Source organism: Pelophylax lessonae (assembly GCF_965119305.1).
Source record: "Pelophylax lessonae genome assembly, chromosome: 11".
Taxonomy (NCBI): domain Eukaryota; kingdom Metazoa; phylum Chordata; class Amphibia; order Anura; family Ranidae; genus Pelophylax; species Pelophylax lessonae.
The window spans coordinates 76,532,145-76,555,536 of record NC_138778.1 but is presented as its reverse complement, the minus strand read 5'-3'; the positions used below and the strand labels follow the sequence as shown (position 1 = coordinate 76,555,536).

General features: G+C 48.3%; 1 protein-coding gene across 1 annotated transcript in view; it reads left to right on the top strand.

Annotated features, from left to right (window-relative positions):
- Positions 1 to 23,392, top strand: part of NUP85 (nucleoporin 85) — a 231,098-nt gene that overhangs the window by 65,792 nt on the left and 141,914 nt on the right. The window contains exon 6 of the mRNA XM_082271221.1: positions 21,137 to 21,206. Within this exon, the coding sequence (XP_082127347.1) occupies positions 21,137 to 21,206 (70 nt within the window). The remainder of the gene's footprint in view (positions 1 to 21,136; positions 21,207 to 23,392) is intronic.

The window sequence follows — 23,392 nt, the reverse complement described above, 5'->3', positions numbered from 1 at the left end:
CCGGTCCCGATGATTTATTTATTTATACCATATTTGTGTAGCCTTTGTGCTACACTGAGCAGCGTGAACTTTCATTCAGGCATTCATTTCATTCAGGCAAGATCACTTCCTGTGCTCTGTTTCCTGCTGCTGGCCGAGGTAATTTCCTGTCTCTTTCTGCATGCTGCTGGAACGATCAGGAGGACGTTTTCTCAGTAGGTGGTACAGTACTGGGGTCCCTGCGGACATATCCCTGCACGCTCTGCTGTTAGTTTTGTTTAAAGGGGATCTCTGCAGACCGCTGCGATCGGTGGTGGCAACCGCGATCGGCGCTTCTAAAAGCCACAGTACTCAGTTTTTAGCAATATGGAGTCCCAAACTGTGAATTCACCCTCAGACCTACTCTGTGCGACTCCCGGACAGTCCGGATTAGCTGGCCGCGATTTCAGCAGCTCTTGAAAGCCTGGCGACTAAAGTTGATTTAGTCATGAAAAAGATTCATAGCCGATAACGGCCGCTGCCTTCTCCGTCTACGGAGGTGTCCTCTGATTCAGAGGAGGATGATGTTGCCCTGGATGCTCCCCTTCCTGAGGGGTCGCCGTCCTTGCAGTCAGATGGCGCTTTAGTGGAAGCCCTGATTATTTCAGTACGGGACACTTTAAAATTGGCTGATGAGCCCACGTCGGCAAGGGGCGCGGGTTGCTTTTGGCTCCCAGAAGTCCCAGAAAGCTGGCAATGTTTTCCCTTGTCCTGACACTTTTCACGATATTGAGAATGACCTACGGCGGCGCGTTAAGCACATGTTAGTTGTGCCAAAACGCTCTAAACGCCGGTATCCTTTTGCTGACAAAGTCTTCAACCGCTGACAAAGTCTTCAACCGTTGGATGGTGCCACCTAAAGTGGACCATCCTGTCTCCAGATTAAACAAATCTACTCGTGTAAAATAAGGTTGCAGCGCTAAAAACGGTGATAAAAATGACAAATGATCCAAAAATAAAATTTAGAATATTGTATGTGACGATTATGTCACATACATAGGAAATAAGTTACAGCGTTTAAACAAACCGTGATTTAAAGTGACAGAATAAAAATAATTCAGTCCATAGGAAATCTTTTAAAGTAAATCCACAATTGTGCCGTTAAATCAAAATGAACACTCCTTCACCAAAAATAGGAATGCACACTCACCAGACCGATATGCTGCCTTGTCAAGACAGCTACTGCGTTTTAGTGTAATATCAGGTCTTGAGCGGAGCCAGACATAAGGGGGTTCACACCAGAGGATAGCTCCTCCAATACTCCAGCACAGCAGCTGTAAATCAGCAGATACAGGAGAGAACAAATCTTCCCATAGTGTAGTATTTAAAACAAAGGCATGACAAGCAACTTTAAAAACTTGATAAATAGTGCAAACATCTGAAGAGCACTTGCATAAAAAGCCACCAGACTCCTAATAGAACTGGTAGCTATGGACCTCTGTCATGTAGCAGTGCTCTATGGCCGTTTTGCATTAGAATGCTTCAAAATCCACTATTTGGATCATTATCGGATGTTTTTACCAAGTTTAACCACTTAACCACTGGCCACTTAAACCCCTTTCCTAACCAGACCAATTTTCAGCTTTCAGTGCGCTCACATTTTGAATGACAATTACTCAGTCATACAACACTGTACCCATATGTAATGTTCGTCCCTTTTTTCACACAAACAGAGCTTTCTTTTGGTGGTATTTAATCATAATTTGTTTTTTTCTTATTTTTTTGTGCTATAAATGAAGAAAAATTAATTTCTCTTACGTCCTCTTGACAGTCTCCGCCCGATGGTATTAGCCTTCACTAATGGGTAATGGCGCACTCTGCAGGAGCAGGCTAGGCAGATAATTATCAGGTTAATACAAAAAAAATCCGTCTGTCTAGGGGATCCTTGAAGGAGGCAGAGTCATCCAAAGGGAGGGTGACATTTTTGGCTAGATGGACTATAGCCGCATCTACTACCAGCATGGAATTCAAGATCTGTGAATCGGATTCAGCCAGAGGATACAGTTTGTTGAGGCGGCCTAAGGAGAATTTTTTGTCCGTTCTCTGCCACTCATCCTGGATCACCTCCCTGATTTCTCCCATCAACGGGAAAACAATTGGTTTCCTTTTGAGAAAGGGGAAGTAGCTCTTAGATGTTTGAAGACGTTCCTCTGCATCTTCCCATTCGATCGCCGTTTTAACCGCCTGAATGAAGGAAGGAATTATTGTGTAACTGAATCCTGAGGGTTCCGATTCTTCTGCCCACTCCTCTGAGTGTTCCTCTGGGGAGGCCTCCCTGGCTTGGCGGCCTAGTGGAGGTAGGGGAAGACTGGCTGTTGATGGGCCTGGCGCATCAGAAACTGCCTGCTGAGTCTGGGTGCCCGGAGTGAGTGTCTGAGCGGGAACCAAGGCTGCCAGCTCCAAGAAGGAGTCCCTCATTGTTTGTTTTAGAAGGTCAGCAACTTGTTGGCTTTTTGATTCTCGGTCAGCCGCGTATTCCCTAAGGCAACTCTTACAGACTAGCTTTTCCGGAAGCGGGGTAGCTCCGCAGGCCCAGCATTTCTTCCTTGAGGAGCGGGAAGGAGGCTCTGTGCCGGTAATGCACTGTGCCGAGATGATCGGGACCTTTGATCCGGGCTGTAGTCCTCACAATGTCTGGAGGATTTCCCAGACCTCTTGGAGTGTGCAGGACTGGAGAAAGAAAAGAACGGGTATCTCCATCAGCTGTGCTTTTTTTTTTTTTTTTTTTTTTTTTTTTACTTAGCGATAGATGGTCACATACCTATTGCAGGGAGGATCTTGATTGCGGGATGAATGGCTCATGGTAGGACGGCAGGAGGATCAGCTTAAAGGAAAAGAGAGTGCGAGAAGGAACAAGTAATTAAAATTTGTACGAACATTGCTGGCGGGAAAAAAGAAACTCTTTCCACTTTTTTTTTTTTTTTTACCAGCAGGGCTTATAGGCTCGGGAGAAGCAGGGCGCCACCTAAGCAGAAGAGGCCAAGAACTGCTCCCTGAGGCTGCTTAAATATGAGGATAGTGGCACTTCCAGACCCAGGAACTTGGAAACTTGAGTTTATTTCTTCAAATCATAGGTACAACATCAGACGACCACAAGACAGTCTGTCTTGTGGTATTGTCTGATGTTGTACCTATGATTTGAAGAAATAAACTCAAGTTTCCAAGTTCCTGGGTCTGGTAGTGCCACTTTCTTCTTCATTTACATGGATTCCTCAGGTCACGGACCTTGGTGAGCACCCATTCCTACAGGACTGCCACAGCTGCTCGGGATCCATCTGGCTCAGCTGATTGTTTTCAGAGCGGTGATTTGTTTAATTTAAATATGAGGATACTCATTAGGGGTGGGGGGGGGGGGTCCAGGAATCACTTTGCTCGTTTTGTGAACTTTTAAAAGGAAAGGGTGAAATTTGCCCTGTTTCCATTATCCAAGATGGCCGCCAGAGCGTCCCGGGGCCGCGCATGCGCACTCGGCCCGACCGACTGAGCGAGGAGCAGGCGGCGCTTCGGATCAGGGACCCGCCGGAGAGGACGCTGCAATGCCACGAGTGGCCAGGAAGGCGTCTGTATACACTGAGGCGGCATTACAAAAGGTAGCATAAATGATAATGATGAAATAATTAAGCTGATCCTCTGGCGATCCTACTCTGCCAGACATCTAAATTTAGGCAGGATGGTGTTCCTATGAGGAAACCCTGCGGATAATGCCCCAAAGATCCACAGAAGGGGGCTCCTAGTCTATTTAGTGCTTTGAGGGACCTGAGAACAGGGACTGCGCACGGGAGAGGCTCAACCCGGCGGAAGCTGCCAACGGCAGAGGTATGGATGTGCTGCTACTCTTCACCAGTCCAGAAGGTATGAGGAAAAAAAGAATGATGGGATAGGGGGCTAGGTCGTCTTTTATGCTATTCACTAGTCCTGAGGGAGGAGTCGAGGTGGAGCTCTATCACCTGTATGCTGCCATGGAGGCACCAGGAAAGTTGCTTTTCTGGTGGCCATCACGTCGGCTCGCAGAGTGTCTGAATTGGCGGCCTTGTCCTGCCGCTCTCCTTATCTGGTACTTCATAGAGATAAGGTGGTTCTGCGAGTCAATCTTTTCTTACCATGGTGGTTTCTTCCTTCCACCTCAATGTGGATATCGTGTTGCCTTCGCTGTGCGCGCGGCCCAAGCATCCTAAGGAGGTTTGCTTTGCTTTCTCTTGATGTGGTCCGGGCGGTCAAGGTCTACCTGTCCGCCACGGAGTAGATTCGGCAGTCTGATTCTCTATTTGTTCTTCCTGAGGGACCTCGGAAGGGATCGGCCGCCTGCGCGGCGACCATTTTCTAAATGGATCAGACAGGCGATTGTTCGGGCCTATTCCATCAAGGGTCAGGTTCCTCCTTTCCCGGTAAAAGGCTCATTCTACTCGAGCCGTTAGTGCCTCTTGGGTTTTTTCGCCATCAGGCATCTGTGGCTCAGGTGTGCAAGACGGCGAAATGGTTGTCGGTGCACACTTTCAAAAGTTTTACAAACTTGACATTTTGGCATCTTTGGATGCTTCTTTTGACAGTTGCAGACAGACTTTGCAGCAGTTGTTTGAGGGGACATTGTTTTTAACCACTTAAGCCCCGGAAGATTTTACCCCCTTCCTGACCAGGGCCTATTTTGCGATTCGGCACTGCGTGAATTTAACGGACAATTGCGCGGTCATGCGACGCTGTACCCAAATTAAATTGATGTCCTTTTTTCCCCACAAACAGAGCTTTCTTTTGGTGGTATTTAATCACCTGTGCGATTGTGTTTTTTTTTTTTTTTTTTTTTTATCATGCGCTATAAACAAAAAAAGAGTGTAAATTTTGCAAAAATAATATTTTTCACATTTTTTATATGAAATCCCCCCCCCCCCAATGTAAAAATCTAAAATTTTTTGGCCAATTTTGTTTTTTGCTACATAAGTTTGGTAAAAAAAATCGCAAAAAGTGTATTTTGATTGGTTTGCGCAAAAGTTATTGCGTTTACTAACTAAGGGAAAGATTGAGTCCCCTCTCAATATTGTCCGCACTCACCGGAGCTATTTACCCCTACAGGGGTAAAAAGCGTGGTATATGTCAGGGGTAAAATCCCGTCCGGTAAAGGGCCTGGTCCCAATGTCTCAGGTAATCCAGTTAGATCCTCCCTCAAGGCAATGGATAGTATTCAGTAGTAGCGGTAAACCATCAGGGGGGCCCAGACCATATATATGAAGAAGAGCCTCACATAGCGAAGTATTGCAACATTGCTGGGCTGTGTCTGTTAGGGTTATGTCTGGAGAGACAGCCCCATATGGGCGTGTATATGTAAAAACTTTGTACTAACGTGCTGCCTAGACGACTACTACAGGTGGCAGCATAAGCCACACAGCTCATGAGGCTGCGTCTGTCAATGGACATCAGAGAAAAAGATTTTACGGTAAGATCTTACAAAAATCTTATTTTTTTGTTAGAAAATTACATAGAACCCCCAAATATTCTATATAATTTTTTTTGCAAAGACTCTGGAGAATAAAATGGCGGTCGTTGCAAAATTTTTTGTCACGTGGTATTTGCGCAGCGGTCTTGGAAAAATTTCACTGCATTTAAAAAAAACTAAACAGTAAAGTTAGCCCATTTTATTGTATATTGTGAAAGATGTCACATCGAGTAAATGGATACATAACATGTTACGTTTTAAAATTGCGCACACCCGTGGAATGGCGACAAGCTACGGTCAATAAAAATATCCATAGGCGACGCTTTAAAATTTGTTAACGGTTACTACTTTAGAGTTAGAGTAGCTCTCTTTATCGCGACGATACCTCACGTGTGGTTTGAACAGCGTTTTCATTTGTGGGCGCAAATTCCGTATATGTTTTCTTTCGTGCGCGAGCTCGCGGTGACGTGGGCGCTTTAAAAATTTTTTTCCACATGTATATATATTCTATTTTTAGCACAGAAGTTTAAAAAAAAAAAAAATCTGATCACTTTTATTGCTTTCACAAGCAATGTAAACATCCCTTGTGACAGCAATAGGCAGTGACAGATACTCTTTATGAAGGGAGCGGGGGTATAAAAGACCCTAGACCCCTCCACTGCACTTCAATGTATTCAAAATGCCAAAAACAGAATTTTTGAATACTGTCACTTTAATTAAATTCCAGGTTACATCGTCGGAGACCCGATCGAAGCCGAACCGAATACAGCTTAGTTCGGGACTCCAACCAGCTGGCGGAGATGCCGGCTGATTGCTGGAGTCTCGCGGGGGGGGGGGGGGGGGAGGGGTTGGTTGCGCGTCTCCTCCCGCTCCCTGGGGTAACGACAGAGCAGCTCCCGAGCCGCATCGCCCCGGTACATCCACTTCTTGCTGCCGACGTGGGGCTACGTCGGTTTGCGGGAAGTGGTTAAAAAGATATTGTATTGGAATTTACCATGGGATCATTGGATGTGGTGCCTGTTTTAGGGTTTTTTTTTTTTTTTTTCCTCCCTCTGCTTTCATCTGGTGATCTGGCCAGTAACGCACCACCTGTTTTATGCAGACGCCACTCTGAATGAATGAGCACAGGGAGTATATTTGGACTGCAGCATTGTGTAAGGCCTGGTTCACACCTGTGCATTTTTTTGTGCTTTTTGCAGAAACCCATTGAGGATGGTTTCCTGTGGTACATGTTCACATCTATGCTTTTTTCAGCCGCTGCATTTTTGCAAAGGGACAGGGACTTTTGTAAATGAAAAAACTTTACCTTTTTGGTTCAGTAGACTTCAACAGAGAAGCTGCAGAAAAGCATGCAGGGCGTATTTTGCCACAATTTGCGTTTTTTTTTTTATCTGCCTGACATCAAATTGGCCAAACAAAACCCCCAAAAGCATAAACAAAGTATGAAAAACACGTGAAAAAATGCAGAAATGGATCGAAAGCAAACTGCACAGGTGTGCACCAGGCCTTAGCCTGTGGGAAGGGGAGTGTTAAATGTGCTAGCAGATTTAAATACACTAACAAATCTGAAGCCAAACTCTAGCTAATGCTTTATATTCAGTTGCAAACCGTGTTTTGTCTTTTACCCTTTTTGGAATAAAAGTTTAACATAATCAATGCTGATCATTTTAAGCACTCCTGCCAGTGTTTAATGGTTTGTCTCAACCTTGTAAACTGGTACACCTGGAGGAGAGCTTTTTTGTTGAAAAATAACTAACTGGCTGCATGGATCACCAGAGGCAAATACAAGAAGGGAAAGTCTTAAAAAGGAAACCAATACAGCCATCACATCTAATAATTGGTAAGCTGCGATATAATGTTTGCTTTTGGGTTTAACACTTCTTTAAGTACAGTGATAAGGAGAGGACAGAATATTTCAAGCCCTGGTTCTACAGGGCGGCTTCCCACTGCGCACGTGCAATTAGCGCTGTGCTTTCTCAATGGACCTGCAGCCTCCTGGGACCAGGAATAAAAATTCTGCCTCCAATAGTGGGAAAGGGTAAGCGTAACTTCCATTTTTTTTTTTTTTTTTAGGCGAAGTTCCGCTTTAAACTATACAGTTGGCAGTTCAGACTGGGAGTCTAAGACTCCATGGTCCACCCACTACACTGAGTAGCAACAGGATGATGTTACCATTTGCTGTACCAAAAACCACAGTAAGGAATTGTACAAGAACGGTGGCTGGGGGATACCGTGCATAGTGGCCACCAGTCTTATGAACCGGACATTAAGGACACAAAATGCTCTTCCAGCATCAAAGAAGGCTGGGTCTTCACAGCCAGGATGACTGTGTACTCAAACAAGATTAAAGTCTTTACCGGTATGGAAGCACCGTCTTGTTGACAGGTCACTGAAATGCTTAGCCAACGATCGTAAGAAAAGGCCTGCAGTCTTACCAAAAAAATAAAATTTCTCTTACGTCCTCCGACAGTCGCCGCCTCTTCATATTCGTCACATATGGGGTATTAGACTTTGCTCCGAAGGAGTAGCTAGGCAACAGAATATGTTAACAATAAAGCTTTAACATATCCCACCCTCAAGGGGTGGTCCCCTCAGTCAATACCCTCCTACTTCCTGCAACCATATCTCAGTTTTAATGTCTAGCTTGTCAGGAGTGGCTGGCTCTCTCTGTGCTGGGACTTTCTGTCCCAGACTCTTTCTTCTTTTTAATATTTTGTTTGAGTTTTTCTCTCTACCTTTAATTAGCTGTTATTTTGTCAGCGTTAGTTAGTTCTTCGGACGAAGAGGATCATGCGGACTGGGTCTCGGGCTGATCCCCCTGGTCGCAGGTCGTGGGTCAGTGGCTTCCCAGTCTGCCATCGAGCGTTCAGCCAGGTAACGCTCCTGGCATAGTGAACGACCCATCCCTGTTCGTGCAGGGATGATTGGTGAGGTGGCTACCTCACTGGACGCTGTGCGGTTTCTTAACCCCCATTTTGTGCGTCTTGAATTGCGACTCTCCCTGCCTCATGTGCAGCGGCTTGTTCGCCTGTGCGGGTCCCCCACGCCATGTGAGGTAAGTGTATTTATGTGGGGACCTGTCTGTCTGGGGGGGTGTCAGTCTGGGACTGTGTAACCTGCCTCTATTCACACTGCTTGTCTCCCTATCTCTCGGCTGCATGCTGTGGGCTGCAAGGGGGGGGGGGGGAGCTGTATGACACTGTGTGTGTCAGACTGGGCAGTGTGAGAAGCTGTGTGCTGTGGGGCATGTTTTTTTGGCATGTTTGGGCATATACAGCGATCGCTGCGGCGATCTGACATGTATTCTTATATTGGAATGTAATGTGTGTTTTAATGCACTGTGGAGTGGCGTTTTCGGCGCCAAACGACGCCATTTTGCCTACACCCGCTCCGGCCGCATGGTTTACATGCATGTCGGCCATTTTCTTGTAGCCTCCATAGGCTTACATAGAGCGCCCTGGCAGCATCACTTCCTCCTTCCAGGAACACCGATCGAGGCAGCAGCAGCGGCGAGGGTCTCCTCAGGTTTTATCCTTCTGTTCTTGCTATCCATTGCCTGTGTTCAGTTTGCATATTCCCTGTGGGGGTTTTATTGTGCTTGAGTGTGGTGCGGTGGGCTGCGCTTGCTAAAAAGGGGCAGTTAACCCTTGGTTGTCTGGCATTACAGGGGCAATGGATTCTCAGGAGGGCAAATTTCCTACTGTATTGGTGGAAAGCCAGGGGACCGCTGTTTCCCCCCCAGGGGGGGATTTAGCCACTATTGTGGCTGGCCTTGCTGCTCAGGTGCAAATGCTGGTGGCTGCTCAATCTACTAAAAGGCCCAGAGTTGCTCTTTCCTCTGATTCTGAGGGTGAAGGTGATGGGGCTGTTCTGGCAGGGGCCTCCTTATCGGGGTCCCGCTCCTCTCTTGATCTGGTGGGGTCTGAGGTGGAGGCTGAAGTTGAGGGGGTCGATAATTCTCCCCCTGGCTCGCCTGAAGAGCTTGCAATCATGGATGAGTTGATTGCTTCCATTAAGCAAACGCTGCGTTTGCAGGACGAAGTGTGTCCCCCCGCTGCCTTGGCGGCTTATGGGACGCAGAGAAAACGCAGGACGCCGCAGGTTTTTCCCTGCAATGCTGATTTTCAGCGCGCTGTTAAGGATCTATGGCGCGATCTGCGCAAACCTTTTGCGGTACCAAGTAAATTCAAGCTGCGTTATCCTTTTTCGCCTGCCACTGATGAACGGTGGTGTGTGCCTCCACCAGTGGATCATGCAATTGCGGTTTTGAACAAAGCCACTGCGATTCCTGCAGAGGGTTCCCCTGTTTTCCGTGATGCCACGGATAGGAGACTGGAGTCTCTTGCCCGTCATACTTATTCTGTTACGGGTTCTATGCTTAAGGCTCTGTTTGCTTCTCTCATGGCGGCCCAGGCGATCGCAAGTTGGACGCAGATGCTTAGGCGCGTTCTAGTGGCCGATTCGGCCTCGGCGGCGACCCTGGATATGGTGGATCAGATCCACCAGGGTGTCATGTATCTGTGTGATGCGGACCTGGACCTGATTCCGTTGGCTGCACGTGTGCACAGCGTGGCGGTGTTGTCTCGCCGCCTGGTTTGGTTAAAATGTTGGTCGGTGGACCAATCTTCACGTAAGACCTTAGCCAATCTGCCTTATGATGGGTCTCGCCTTTTTGGGGAGTCCCTGGATGTGTTGATTAAGGGGATCACCGGGGGTAAGAGCACTCTCTTGCCCCATTTCCCCAAGGCTAAGGGGGCTTCTGGGAAGAAGCATGCAAATTTTCGGCCCCCTCAGGGGTCCTTTCGTGCCTTTCGGCCGCACTACAAGGGCAAACCGTTCAAAGGTCAAGGCTCTCAGAAGAAGCCCTGGTCTGGGAAACAGAAGTCCGGCCAATCCGGACCTGCAGCCCATAACAGTTCGGCCTGAAGGGGCGCCCTCACCCAGTTTTGGGGTGGGGGGACGCTTGCTCGGTTTTCTTCAGCCCTGGTTGGCCCGTGTGCGGGACAGATGGGTTCTGGAAATCGTTCGATCTGGTTACAAGATCGAGTTTCTCTCTCGACCGGAGAGCAGATTTTTTCCCTCAAATCTTCAACTGTCTCCAGAGCGCCTGCGGGACCTGCACCTGGCGGTGCGGGACCTGAGGGCTCAGGGAGTGGTGGTTCCGGTGCCTCATCGGGACAGGTTTCGGGGGTTTTATTCCAATCTGTTCACCGTGCCCAGAAAGGAGGGCAAGGTTCGTCCGATTCTGGACTTGAAGGCTCTGAACCGCTCTGTGCGGGTTCGCAAGTTCCGCATGGAATCCCTGCGGTCGGTGGTGGCTGCCCTGGTTCCGGGGGAATTCATGGCCTCCATCGATTTGAAGGATGCGTACCTTCACATCCCCATATTCGAGGGTCATCAGAGGTACCTTCGATTTGCCATTGCGGAGGATCACTACCAGTTCGTGGCGTTGCCCTTTGGTCTCGCCTCGGCTCCGCGGGTCTTCACCAAGGTGCTTGCACCGGTTCTGGCATTATTGAGGGCCCAGGGCATTTCTGTCCTGGGGTATCTGGACGACATTCTGGTTCGGTCTGCGACCAGACAGGGTCTGGAGGAGGACCTGTCTGTCACAATGCAAACTCTGCAGGAGTTTGGTTGGACGATAAATTTTCCAAAGTCGACACTGAGTCCGTCGGTTCGTCTCCCCTATCTGGGAATGATACTGGACTCGGTGCAGGCGAAGGTCTTCCTGCCGGAAGACAAACTCAGGACTCTCCGGGAGGAAGTCAGGTCCCTCAGGGACGTTCCGAACTCGTCTCTGCGGACGTGTATGAGATGTCTGGGATTGATGGTCTCGGCCTTCGAGGCGATTCCTTTCGCACAGTTTCACACGCGGGGTCTCCAAGCGGAGATCCTGTCCAGGTGGGACGGGCGACCTCAATCTCTGGATATTCAAATCTCGTTGAGTCTTTGCACCAGGGAAAACCTTCTGTGGTGGCTCCAGTCCCCGTTGGTGTCCGGGGGCAAGTCGTTTCGTCCGATCTCGTGGACGGTAATCACCACGGATGCCAGCCTGTCGGGCTGGGGTGGAGTTCTGGGCGTTCTGTCCGCTCAGGGGACTTGGTCGGAGGGGGAGTCTTCCCTTCCGATCAACATTCTGGAATTGCGTGCGATAAGGCTCTGTCTTCATCGCTGGACGGACCGGCTACAGGGTTGCCCGGTTCGGGTGCAGACGGACAATGCCACGGCGGTGGCCTACATCAACCACCAAGGGGGCACCAGGAGTGCCCGAGCGGCTCGAGAAGTGGCCGACATTCTGTCTTGGGCCGAGACTCATGTCCCGGCGATAACGGCGGTTCACATTCCGGGAGTGGAGAACTGGCAGGCGGACTATCTGAGTCGCCAGACCCTGGATCAGGGGGAATGGTCTCTCCATCCGGCTGTCTTCCAGACGTTGTGCGCGAAGTGGGGTCTTCCAGATGTGGACCTGTTCGCGTCTCGCCTCAACAACAAGGTGAAGAGGTTCGTGGCAAGGACGCGCGACCCTCGGGCAGACGCGTCGGACGCGTTAGTGGCCCCGTGGCATCAGTACAGGCTGATGTACGCGTTTCCACCGATTCAGTTGCTGTCCAGGTTCCTTCGCAGGTTACACTCGGAACGCAACACGGTGATTCTTGTGGCACCGAATTGGCCTCGCCGGTCCTGGTACGCAGACCTCGTGAGTCTGGCGGTCGACGCCCCGTGGCGTCTGCCTCTTCAAGACGATCTACTGTCTCAAGGACCGATATACCATCCTGCTTTACAGTCGCTGGCTTTGACGGCCTGGCTGTTGAGACAGAGGTCCTGAAGGAGAGGGGTCTCTCTCCGGAGGTCGTTCATACTTTAATCAACGCGAGGAAGTCTTCCTCGGGGAAGGTTTATTACCGTACTTGGAAGGCCTATTTTGCCTGGTGTGAGTCCAGGGGGTTTTCACCCCGCACGTACTCGGTGTCCCGTGTGCTGTCTTTCCTTCAAACGGGTGTTGATCAGCGTTTGGCGCTGGCTACGATAAAGGGTCAGGTGTCTGCTCTGGCCGTTCTGTTTCAACGTCCCGTGGCTTCCAACCCATTGGTTGGCACCTTTGTTCAGGGTGTGCGGCATCTGGTTCCCCCGAGGCGGGATCCTCTGCCCCCTTGGGACTTGAATCTCGTTCTCTCTGTGTTACAACGTGCTCCTTTTGAACAGATCAGGGAGATCTCGTTGTCTATGTTGTCCAAAAAGGTCGCCTTTTTGGTGGCGATCACTTCGGCTCGCAGAGTGTCGGAACTGGCGGCTTTGTCCTGCAAGTCTCCGTACCTGGTTATTCATTTGGATAAGGTGGTCTTGCGACCTAATCCTTCTTTTCTGCCGAAACGAGTTTCGGACTTCCATCTTAATGAGGATATTGTCTTGCCTTCGTTGTGCACGAAGCCTAAACATCCAAAGGAGGTGAGATTGCATTCTCTGGATGTTGTTCGGGCGATAAGGGTTTACCTTAAATCGACTGAGTCTTTTCGAAAGACGGACTCCTTGTTTGTTCTTCCAGAGGGTCCTCGGAAGGGCATGGCGGCTTCGGCCTCTACCATCGCCAAATGGATCAGGCAGACCATTGAACAGGAACCAAACAAAGATAAAATTCCCAGTTCAATTTGCCAACCAGTCTGCTTACCAACCAAATTGGCCTGTCTAACAGTTTGCGTCAATACAGGGGTTTAGTTAGCACACATTTGCAAACGCATGTGAAAGCTGCAGGGCCACGTCAAGGCTCCCTGTTACCTGCAGTCCTAACTCTAATGAATTTTAAAGAGTCTCCACAGTGGGAGCACATGCATGCTAATGGATAGATAGGGGGCAGGTGAGCCTGGAGGTGGCCCATCCCTCCTGAAAGGTAATTGGGGGCATAATGGAAGCCCAGCTGATAGTATTACAGCAAAGGCACCCAGTATGTCCACTCACCAGTACACATATACAACAAAGAAAATGGCCTCTGCCCCCACCTATAACTGGCCTTCATAGCAAAGAACACATGGAAGGGCAACGCACATGAAACAAACAAAGATAAAATTCCCAGTTCAATTTGCCAACCAGTCTGCTTACCAACCAAATTGGCCTGTCTAACAGTTTGCGTCAATACATTGAACAGGCCTATGCCTTGCAGGGGAAGGTTCCCCCTGTGCCTGTGAAGGCGCACTCTACTAGATCTCTGAGTACGTCTTGGGCCTGTCGTCATGGGGCTTCTGTAGCCCAGGTGTGTAAGGCGGCGACTTGGTCGACCGTGCACACTTTCACAAAATTCTGCAAAGTAGATGTTCAGGCATCGGCGGATGCTTCCTTTGGCCGCAAGGTTCTTAGTGCGGCTGTTCCCTAGGGTCCCTTGTTGGGGACTCCTGGCTGTTGGGATAAGTTTTGTATCCCCTGGTTTTTTTGTCTTTTCCTGGGTTGTTGCTCCTGTTGAGCACTTATTTTTGCTGTTGCCCAGCTGGTTTCCTTCCTTTGGTAAGGTTCCTTTCTTTGATGTGGAGACTGCGTTGCCTTTCGGCGCGGATGCTTTTCCCACCCCTCATGTTTGCACTGCTTTGGGACGTCCCCATATGTGACGAATATGAAGAGGCGGCGACTGTCGGAGGACGTAAGAGAAAACGGAATTTTTGTAAAATCTTACCTGTAAAATTCCTTTCTCTGAGTCCTCCGACAGTCGCCGCCCCCGCCCCTCTTTTGGGGTTTGATTGTATACTCTACTGCTATTCCACTAAAACTGAGATATGGTTGCAGGAAGTAGGAGGGTATTGACTGAGGGGACCACCCCTTGAGGGTGGGATATGTTAAAGCTTTATTGTTAACATATTCTGTTGCCTAGCTACTCCTTCGGAGCAAAGTCTAATACCCCATATGTGACGAATATGAAGAGGCAGCGACTGTCGGAGGACTCAGAGAAAGGAATTTTACAGGTAAGATTTTACAAAAATTCAGTTTTTCTCTATCGTTCATTGACAGACGCAGCTTCATGTCTTCTTGACCATTGGGTTATACTGCCCCCTACATTGAGTAGGACACTAGGCAGGAAAAAGCTTTACCACGCCTATGGGGCTGTCCCTGCAGGCATAACCCCACACACTCTACTATAGCCCTCAGTTTGTTTCTTCCTAGTTTAGGAGTAGGACCTAGTTCCCTGCTGGGACTTTGGTCTTAGCTGTCTATTTTTGGGAACCTTTTTTTATGATTAATTTCTTTTAGTTAGAGTTCCTGGAGAACTGCAATCAACAGCCACCTTGGTTTTGGACTTGATATTCTAGATCCTCAAGGTCTCCCAGCCTTTCCAGTGAGCATGAGCAGGTTGTAGTCCAGCACTAGGCCTCGCCACGCCAGAGCCCCAATGGATGGGGACGAGCCTTCGAGCCCGCTGGGACGCGAACGACCTGGGATGCCCTGAGTCGCAGCGTGCCCCCTGGCTGTCAGCACCCCCACCCCGGATAGGAGGTTGTCTGTTCGGAGTGGCACCCGCCTGATACCGTGGTATGGTGATTAAGTGTCCCCCCAATTCCCTGGCGGTCTCGGGGTGGACGAGGGCCCCCTTCATGGAATAGTCAGACCCACGGGTATCCCTCAGTTCCCCTGGCCTCTCAGGTGTACCAGGCCCCCCCTTAGCTGTTCCCATACCTCGTAAGGGGTGGTTATATTGCGGCTGCTGCAGCGGATCTGCGGGAGGGGGTGCGTCCTGGTGGGGGTCTCCTTTTGGGGACCCTTCAATGCCTCTGGTCTGATGATCCCCATGGCGGTCCTGGAGAGTGCATGGCGTGCCGTGGGGGCCGCCATTTTCGTGTAGACTTCTGCTCTGCCTTGATGTAAAAAAATGCTCTCATTACTATGCATGCGCAGCCATGTTTTGTTAGTTTCCCCATAGGAATGCATGGGGCGGCCATTTTCTTGTAGTCAGTCGCTGGAAAGAAAGAGGAGACACTAAAGCCTCTAGGCATGACCCAGGTGATTTTCATTTCCTGTGCCACACCTTTTCTATCTTCAGCAAGGAACGTTCCTGAAGCTTCCACACCGGTTTGGTGGTAATGTTTTTGGGGTCCCTGTAGGCATTCCTCATTCTCACACTGCTGCAGGCTCTGTTAGGCAGGGACTTGTAGTACCGTTGGTGCAGCGGTGCGAATTGTGTTTTTGCAACTTTTTTTTTAAGTGCCACTGCATTTTTTTCTTTTCAATGCTAATGGAGTCCCAGGACAAAATTGCACGTACAGACCCCCTCAGTGCAGCAGCGGGACCCTCTGGGTCACAGCCCCTGTCTGCTTTTGCAGCAGTTTTGGATAGCCTGGTATCAAAAGTGGATTTGGTTTTTAAAAGTGCCGCTAGCCGAAAGCGCAGGTTAAGATGGCGGTAAGGGCGGGAAGTGACGCTCTGCCAGCAATATTTAAAGATCTTGGGGAAATGGAATCAGTGCACAGGATCCCTTTTCAAGAATGGCTGTAGCCGGAAACATGCTAGGCAAAGCCGCCCACTGATGAACTGTAACTGCACTGTTAGCTGGGAGTGTTCTTCAATGTGAGTGGCAATTACTTTTTGCTGTTTGTGCTTTTACTACTGAGTAAATGTTGTTTTCCATTTTACTTTGTATTGATGATTATTGACTTCTGAGAGATTGGGAGAAGACCCTGTAGTGCTGGCTTGCTGTATCCTCCAAGTGCATTTGAATCATCCCTCCAAGCCTATATTTTTACATGCAAGTGATTGTTTTAGCTTTGGTGAGTGTGCACTGCATGAGGGGTGGAGGAAGTGTGTGCACATCATACTGCATCAACCCTGCACTGGTGGAACCCTCCCTGTATTTGTCTTTGCACTAATTGTGATGTACTGCACCATGATCTTTTCCTTTTCATCTCTTTGCATATATGGATTCTACATCTGAGGACTATATGCTGGATTAACATCAGACAGATTCTTTATTGGAGATGTTTTTATTTTTTCATATCCTTTGATCCTGGGACTGATGGACTTTTTTTTTGTTAATTAAAATTTCACTAAGCGCTGCAATATACTTTTGATTTTGAAAGCGCCCTTTGCCTTCACCTCCCTCAGTGGTATCCTCCGATTCTGAGGCAGATATGGCCGCTACGGATGTACCCCACCTTGGTGGATCTGTGCCATCGCATTCTGGTGGCGAGGAGGACATGTCCTCATCAGCTGCCGCGCGGGAAAGCGCGCTGGTGGAAGCACTTATAGTATCAGTGCGGGAAACCTTAAAAATGCCAGATGAGTCTACATCTGGGACGCATGTGTCTTTTGGCACCCGCAAATCCCAAAAGTCGGGCAAGGTGTTTCCTTGTCCGGAACTTTTTGACAACATTGTCATTGAACAGTGGGGACGCATCAAACAGATGTTAGTGGTGCCCAAGCGCTCTAAACGGCGTTACCCCTTCAGGGATGCGGTTTCCACTAGGTGGACCATCCAGTTTCCAGACTGAACAAGTTTACGGTAGTCCCAATGGAACAATCCCCCGCTTTTACTGATTCTGTGGATAGACGGATTGAGTACTCTTCTTCCACGATTCTCCAAGTGCAAGGCGCCACGTACTAGACGGGGACCCTCATTCACTGCTCATAGGTGGCCATTTCGTACATCAGGGTCGCAGGAGAAAAGAACAAAGCCATTACAGTCTTCTGGGGGTTCCAAGAAGACGTGGTCGGGTAAGCAAAAATCTGACTAGTCTGGATCTGCGGGCAAATCCTCGTCTGCATGAAGGGACGCCCTCACCTGTTTCTGGGGTGGGAGGACGTCTTTGATTCTTTCCGGAACCATGGACTTTCTTGATTTAGGACAAATGGGTCCACAAACTGATCCAGTTGGGTTACAAGATCGAATTCCGGTCTCAACCTTCAGACAGGTTCTTCCCGTCCAATCTACGCCTATCTCCAGACCTTATAAAGGTCCCACGAGAGGCGGTACAAGACCTGCTGTTACAAGGGGTGATTGTGATGGTTCCCTCTAAGGAATGCTTTTGGGGTTTTTATTCAAACCTGTTTAGTGTGCCCAGAAGGAAGGCAAAATACATCCAATTCTGGACCTCAAGGCTTTGAACTGCTTTGTGCGGGTACAGAAGTTTTGAATGGAGTCCATTCAAACGGTAGTGGCGTCTCTACACCAAGGGGATTTTTTGGCCTCTATAGATATCAAGGACTCATATTTACACATCCCTATCTACGCTGGACACTAGCGTTTTCTTCGCTTCGCTGTAGGAGAGGAGCATTATCACTTTGTGGTGTTTCCCTTTGGTCTCGCCTCTGCCCACAGGTTCTTTACCAAGGTGCTGGCTCTGGTGTTGGCATTACTGCGCCAACGGGGGATTTCGGTACTGGAATACCTGGATGATCTCCTATTGAAAGCGGACTCTCATTCAGCCCTGTCGGGCGACTTGACAATTGCGGTACAGACTCTGTAAGAGTTGGGTTGGAACATCAATTTAAAAAAAATCTGCCCTGATACCTGCATTAAGACTGGATTATCTGGGCCTGACTCTGGATTCCGCCTTGGCAAGGGTCTTTCTTCCAGACAAGCTGCAGAGGTTGCAGGGGGCGATTGGTTTGCTGTTGGCAAACAGTTGGTCCTCTCTGTGGACTTGCATGGGGGCCTTGGGTCTGATGGTTTCAACCTTCGAGCCGGTTCCGTTTTCTCAGTTTCACACGAGACCCTTACAAAGGGAGATTCTCGCTAAATGGAACAAAGATCCAAAGTCTTTGAACACTTTGATTCGGTTGAGTCACAACACGAAGACTACTCTTCCATGGTGGCTTCGCTCGTTACGCCAGGGCAAGTCCTTCCTTCCGCTGTATTGGACGGTGGTAACCACGGACACCAGCCTGTCGGGCTGGGGTGGAGTGCTGGGGAAGCTCTGCGCCCAGGAGTCCTGGACGTTGGAAGAGTCAAAACTTCTGATTAAATATCTTGGAGTTCAGGGCCATAAAACTTTCCCTGAGACACTGGACAACTCGTCTGCAGGATTGCCCAGTCCGGATACAATCGGACAATGCCACGACCGTAGCTTACATCAATCAAGGGGGCACAAAAAGTGTAATGACATCCTGGTTTGGGTGGAAAAGTTTGTTCCAGCCTTCTCTGCTGTGCACTTCCCAGGTGTGGAGAACTCGCAGGCAGATTGCCTGAGTCGTCAAGTGTTGGATCAGGGGGAGTGGTTCCTACACCCGGAGGGGTTTCATCTGCTGTGTGTCCGGTGGGGACAGCCAATGTCGATCTGTTTGCTTCTGGACTTAACAAGAAGGTTCAGAGGTTCGTAGCCAGGTTTTAGGATCCTCTGGCCGATGCCACAGACGCGATTGTGGCTCCTTGGGGTCGGTATCGGCTGATTTATGCATTCCCCCTGCTCAAACTTCTACGGCGGCTTCTTCGCTGGGTAGAAGTGGAAGGGATTTTGGTCATTCTGGTGGCCCCAGACTGGTCTTGTTGGTCTTGATACGCAGACCTGATAAGGTTGGTCACCGATGCTCTCTGGCAACTCCCTCTCAGGGAAGATCTGCTATCTCAAGGACCGATCTTCCATCCTGCTTTCCAGTTGCTGGCTTTAACTGTGTGGCTGTTGAAAGCCAGGTATTGAAGCATAGAAGTCTTTCTGATTCTATGATTCCTACACTGTTGAAGGCCAGAAAGTCTACTTCCAGGAAGATCTATCATCGTACGAGGAAATTGTACATTTTCATGGTGTGAATCTTTGATGGCGCACCATCTCTTGTTCTTGGTGGCTAGTGTTTTGGCTTTTCTTCAGAAAGGTGTTGAACAGTGGTTTCCCTTGGGCACTATCAAAGGCCAAGTGTTGGCCTTGGCTGTGTTTTTCCAATGCCCTTTAGCTACGCATGCCCTGATTCACACTTTTATTCAGAGCGTTCGCCACATCACTCCCCCGAGGCGATTCCCCGCTACCTCCGTGGGATCTGAATTTGTTTCCATCTGCTCTTCAAAAACCTCCGTTTGAGAACATTAGGGAGATTCCCCTGCTTACCTTGTCTCAGAAGGTTGTCTTTTTAGTGGCTATTACTTCTGCCCGCAGAGTATCTGAGTTGGCGGCATTGTACCTGCTATCTGGTGGTCCAGAGCGATAAAGTGGTACTCCGACCTAATCAGTCTTTTCATCCTAAGGTGGTTTCAGATTTTCATTTGAATGAAGACATTGTGCTGCCTTCACTTTGTCCTAAGCCCAAACATTCCAAGGAACTTGCATTGCATTCTTTTGATGTAATTTGAGCACTTAGTCTACCCGGCGGCTGCTGAGTTGTTCAGAAAATCAGATGCTTTATTTGTCCTTACCGAAGGATCTCGTAAAGGATTGGCTGCGTCTGCTGTGACCATATCTAGATGGATCAGACAGATGGTAGTTCAGGCTTATTCGCTGAAGGGTCAGGTTCCTCCTTTTGCCTGTGAAGGCACACTCTACTAGGGTGCTGAGCGCTTCCTGGGCTTTTCTCCATCAGGCATCAGTGATGCAAGTTTGCAAGGTATCAACATGGTCGTCAGTGCACACGTTGACAAAATTCTACAAAGTAGATGTGTTGGAATCTTCGGATGCCTCTTATGGCCGCAAGGTTTTGTAGGCTGCTGTCTGAAAGAGAATTGTTTTTTTTTTTTTTCTCTTTGAGGGTGTATGTTTGTTTTTTTTCTGGGTGAACTCCAGTTGTTAACTGGTTGGCTACGTTCTTTTTTGCGTCCCACCCCTCATGCAAATACTGCTTTGGGACGTCCCAATGGTCAAGAAGATATGAAGCTGCGTCTGTCTCAGTGAACGATGGAGAAATTGATTTTTGACTTGCCGTAAATTCCTTTTCTCTGAAGTTTGACAGATGCAGCACCCTTCCCTCTATTTGAGTGGGATGGGGTTGTGGTCTTCTAAAACACTGCTTGCATCAAAACTGAGGGCTATAGCAGAGTGTGTGGGGTTATGCCTGCAGGGAAAGCCCCATAGGCGTGGTAAAGCTTTTTCCTGCCTAGTGTCCTACTCCTGTAGGGGGCAGTATAACCCAATGGTCAGGAAGATATGAAGCTGATCTGTCAATGAACTTCAGAGAAAAGGGTTTTATGGTAAGTCAAAAATCCAGTTTTAACTGTGATCTTCTTGCTATAGAGTGGCTGTACATGTGCAGATCCCTTTCCAAAGACCATGCTCATCCCATTTTAGATGAATTCTGTAGGGACCTACAATAGCTACACTTTCTAATTTGTGTAGAAAGGGTGCTGCTTGTTTTTCTATAGAAAAAGAGTACAATGATTGATTATACAGGTCTTGATATTATGTGATCCAGATAAAAACTGGCAGATCTCTTGTAGATCCATGAGTATGACTATATAATATAGGAAATACCCCTCTGTCTCATGATAACTTGAATTTTGTCAGTAAATTCTTGTACTAGAATGGACATTTGTATACTATAGGAAAAAGGTAATATTTAAGGATCTGCTGCTCTTAATGACAGATATGTATGTCAGATACTGACATGCACCAAAAAAAAAGGCTATATTACCCACTCATAAACGCAGGAGAAACACAAGTTCTTATGGGATCCAAACAGAACACTAGTACTTCAGGTAATCAATGCTAATTGCTGCACCACAGCTTCCAAGTTTAAAAAAAAAACAAAAAGTTATTTTGATTTTATTTATCTGAAAATATGTATCATTTTGATTTGTTTTAGCTCTCTATACTGTCTGCCATGGAGCTTTGCTGGAGCCTGTGTGAAATTCTATTTGTTGAAGCTGCTACGGGTAAGGATCCTAAATCCATGGTATTTCCAATAGCTTTCTGCAGTCGAATGACTAGCTTGGTAAAATGACATATTAAGTGTTTATTTTTTACTCTGCTCACAGTACAGTTTCTTTCATTCACTCTGTGTTCCAGCTCCAGGCACCTTGCTGCTACCCTGATTTCTGTATTTCCTTCACTTCCTGTCCCATTGCCAAAACAGAAAGTGAGAAGAAATCCCCCTAGGTAATTTATGCGTGTCAACATAGAAAACGAGAAGGGCACACCGACCTAGCGCAATATCATGAGGCCTTTATTGAAAGATTAAAACACATGCCATACACAGTACTCACAAACATATGCTAATAGGAAACATGGGAAAGGTTTCTTTTTGCAATCCGGAGACCCCCCAGAAAATAAGTACTTTTCGATAAAGCAGGAGGACTGGAAGGCGTCCCTGGTGATGGGGCTCATGTTTCAAGGGAGAACCCTCTTCATCACAGGGCTCTATGAGTACTATGTGTGGCATGTTTTTTTTATTTTTCAATAAATGTCTTATGATGATGCGCTATTTCGGCACGCCCTTCTCTTGTTTTCTATGTTTGCAGTCTGTATGGATACCCATCGTCCTGAGAGGGCAGCAAGATCCTAGAAGCCAGTTAGCCATCCATTTAACACAGCACTCAAGCGCAGGAGACTGTATTTGTCTTGAAATCTATGGGTGTCATCAGGGTCACTGTCCCCATTGGAAGATTACTGTGCTAATGTCAACCCAAAACTTGGGATTTTTTGTTTTTCCCTTTTAATGATAACGGGAAACAGGACAAATAGAATCTTCCTAAAGGGGGCATAGACATCCATAAAACCTGGCAGTGGTTCTAACTTTTCTCCAGGCTATCCAAAACTCAAAAGAAAAAAAAAAAAATATGTTTTCTTAATTAGACTTTAAAGTGATACTAAAGTCTTGTATTTCTCTTATGTCCTCCGACAGTCGCCGCCCACTCATACAGTCTTCACCAATGGGGTATTGACTTCCTCTCCTTAGGAGTAGCTAGGCAAAAGACTTGTTAAAACAAAAGCATTTACATAGACACACCCATGGGGGCTGGTCCAATACCCCCCTCCCCCCTGCAATAGCCATCCCAACCCAGTTTGTCTTCTGCCTAGTTCAGGAGTAGTCAGGCTTCCCTGTGCTGGGGCTACAGTCTCAGCCTTCTTCTTCTATTTTATGATTTTATTTTCTGGAAATGTCATTTTCTCTATCGCTCATTGACAGACGTAGTCCTCGGTGAATCAGCACCTTCGGGTTATGTTGCCTCCACAGGAGTAGGACTAGACAGGAAATAAAATGCTCTGGCCACACCCTAGGGGGCAGTCCCCGAGGGTATATCCTCTCTCTCTCTGCCACAGCAAATCAGTTTTTTTCTTTCTAGTCAGGAGTAAGGACCTAGATACCTTGCTGGGATCTTCGGTCCTGGCAGGATTTTTTTCTTAAAAAGATTTTTTAGACCGCTTTTTTTTCTCCAGTGTTCCTGTGAGATCTTCAAGCAAGAAAGCTGAACTGGGCGACGGGCTGGATGTTGAGATCCGGTGGTCACCCCAGTTCAGCCTACGAGCGCGTGCAGGCCATAGCTCCGCGCTGGGTCGGCCGCGACATAGTCCCACTGGAGGGACTGACCCTGCGAGTTAAACGTCTCGCTGAAACGCCAAGGACCATGAGTCACGGCGTCCGTATTGGTCGACAGCCCTCCCGCCCCGGTGGAGAGGGGTACTGTCAGGAGTTGGCGCCCGCCTGGTTCCGGTATGGTGAGTAGTATGTTCCCCCTTTCCCCCTGACGGTTCTTGTGGTGAACGCGGGCCCCTCTCTGTATGGTAAGGATGAGTTCCCCTCTATCCTATAACATGGCACAGATCCCCCTACTTTGAGTGTGATTTTTATGTGCAAAAAGCCAGGAGGCTTGGTTTGGGAGCTGACAATCTAATTGAAAATATGTTAAAAGATTGTAATCAGTGGCAGTACGGTAATCTTACTGTGATAATATAAGTATCCTACCAGTCAGAAGCCACGGACATGTAGACTGCTTTCCAAGTCAGGTCTCCAGCAATAGCAGGCCTTCCGACGGCCATGCGGTCCGCCAGGGTCCGGAACCGCCGACCAGGCTAATTCCCCATGTAGAGAAGGTGTTGTGATGCTCACGCCGCTATTCGG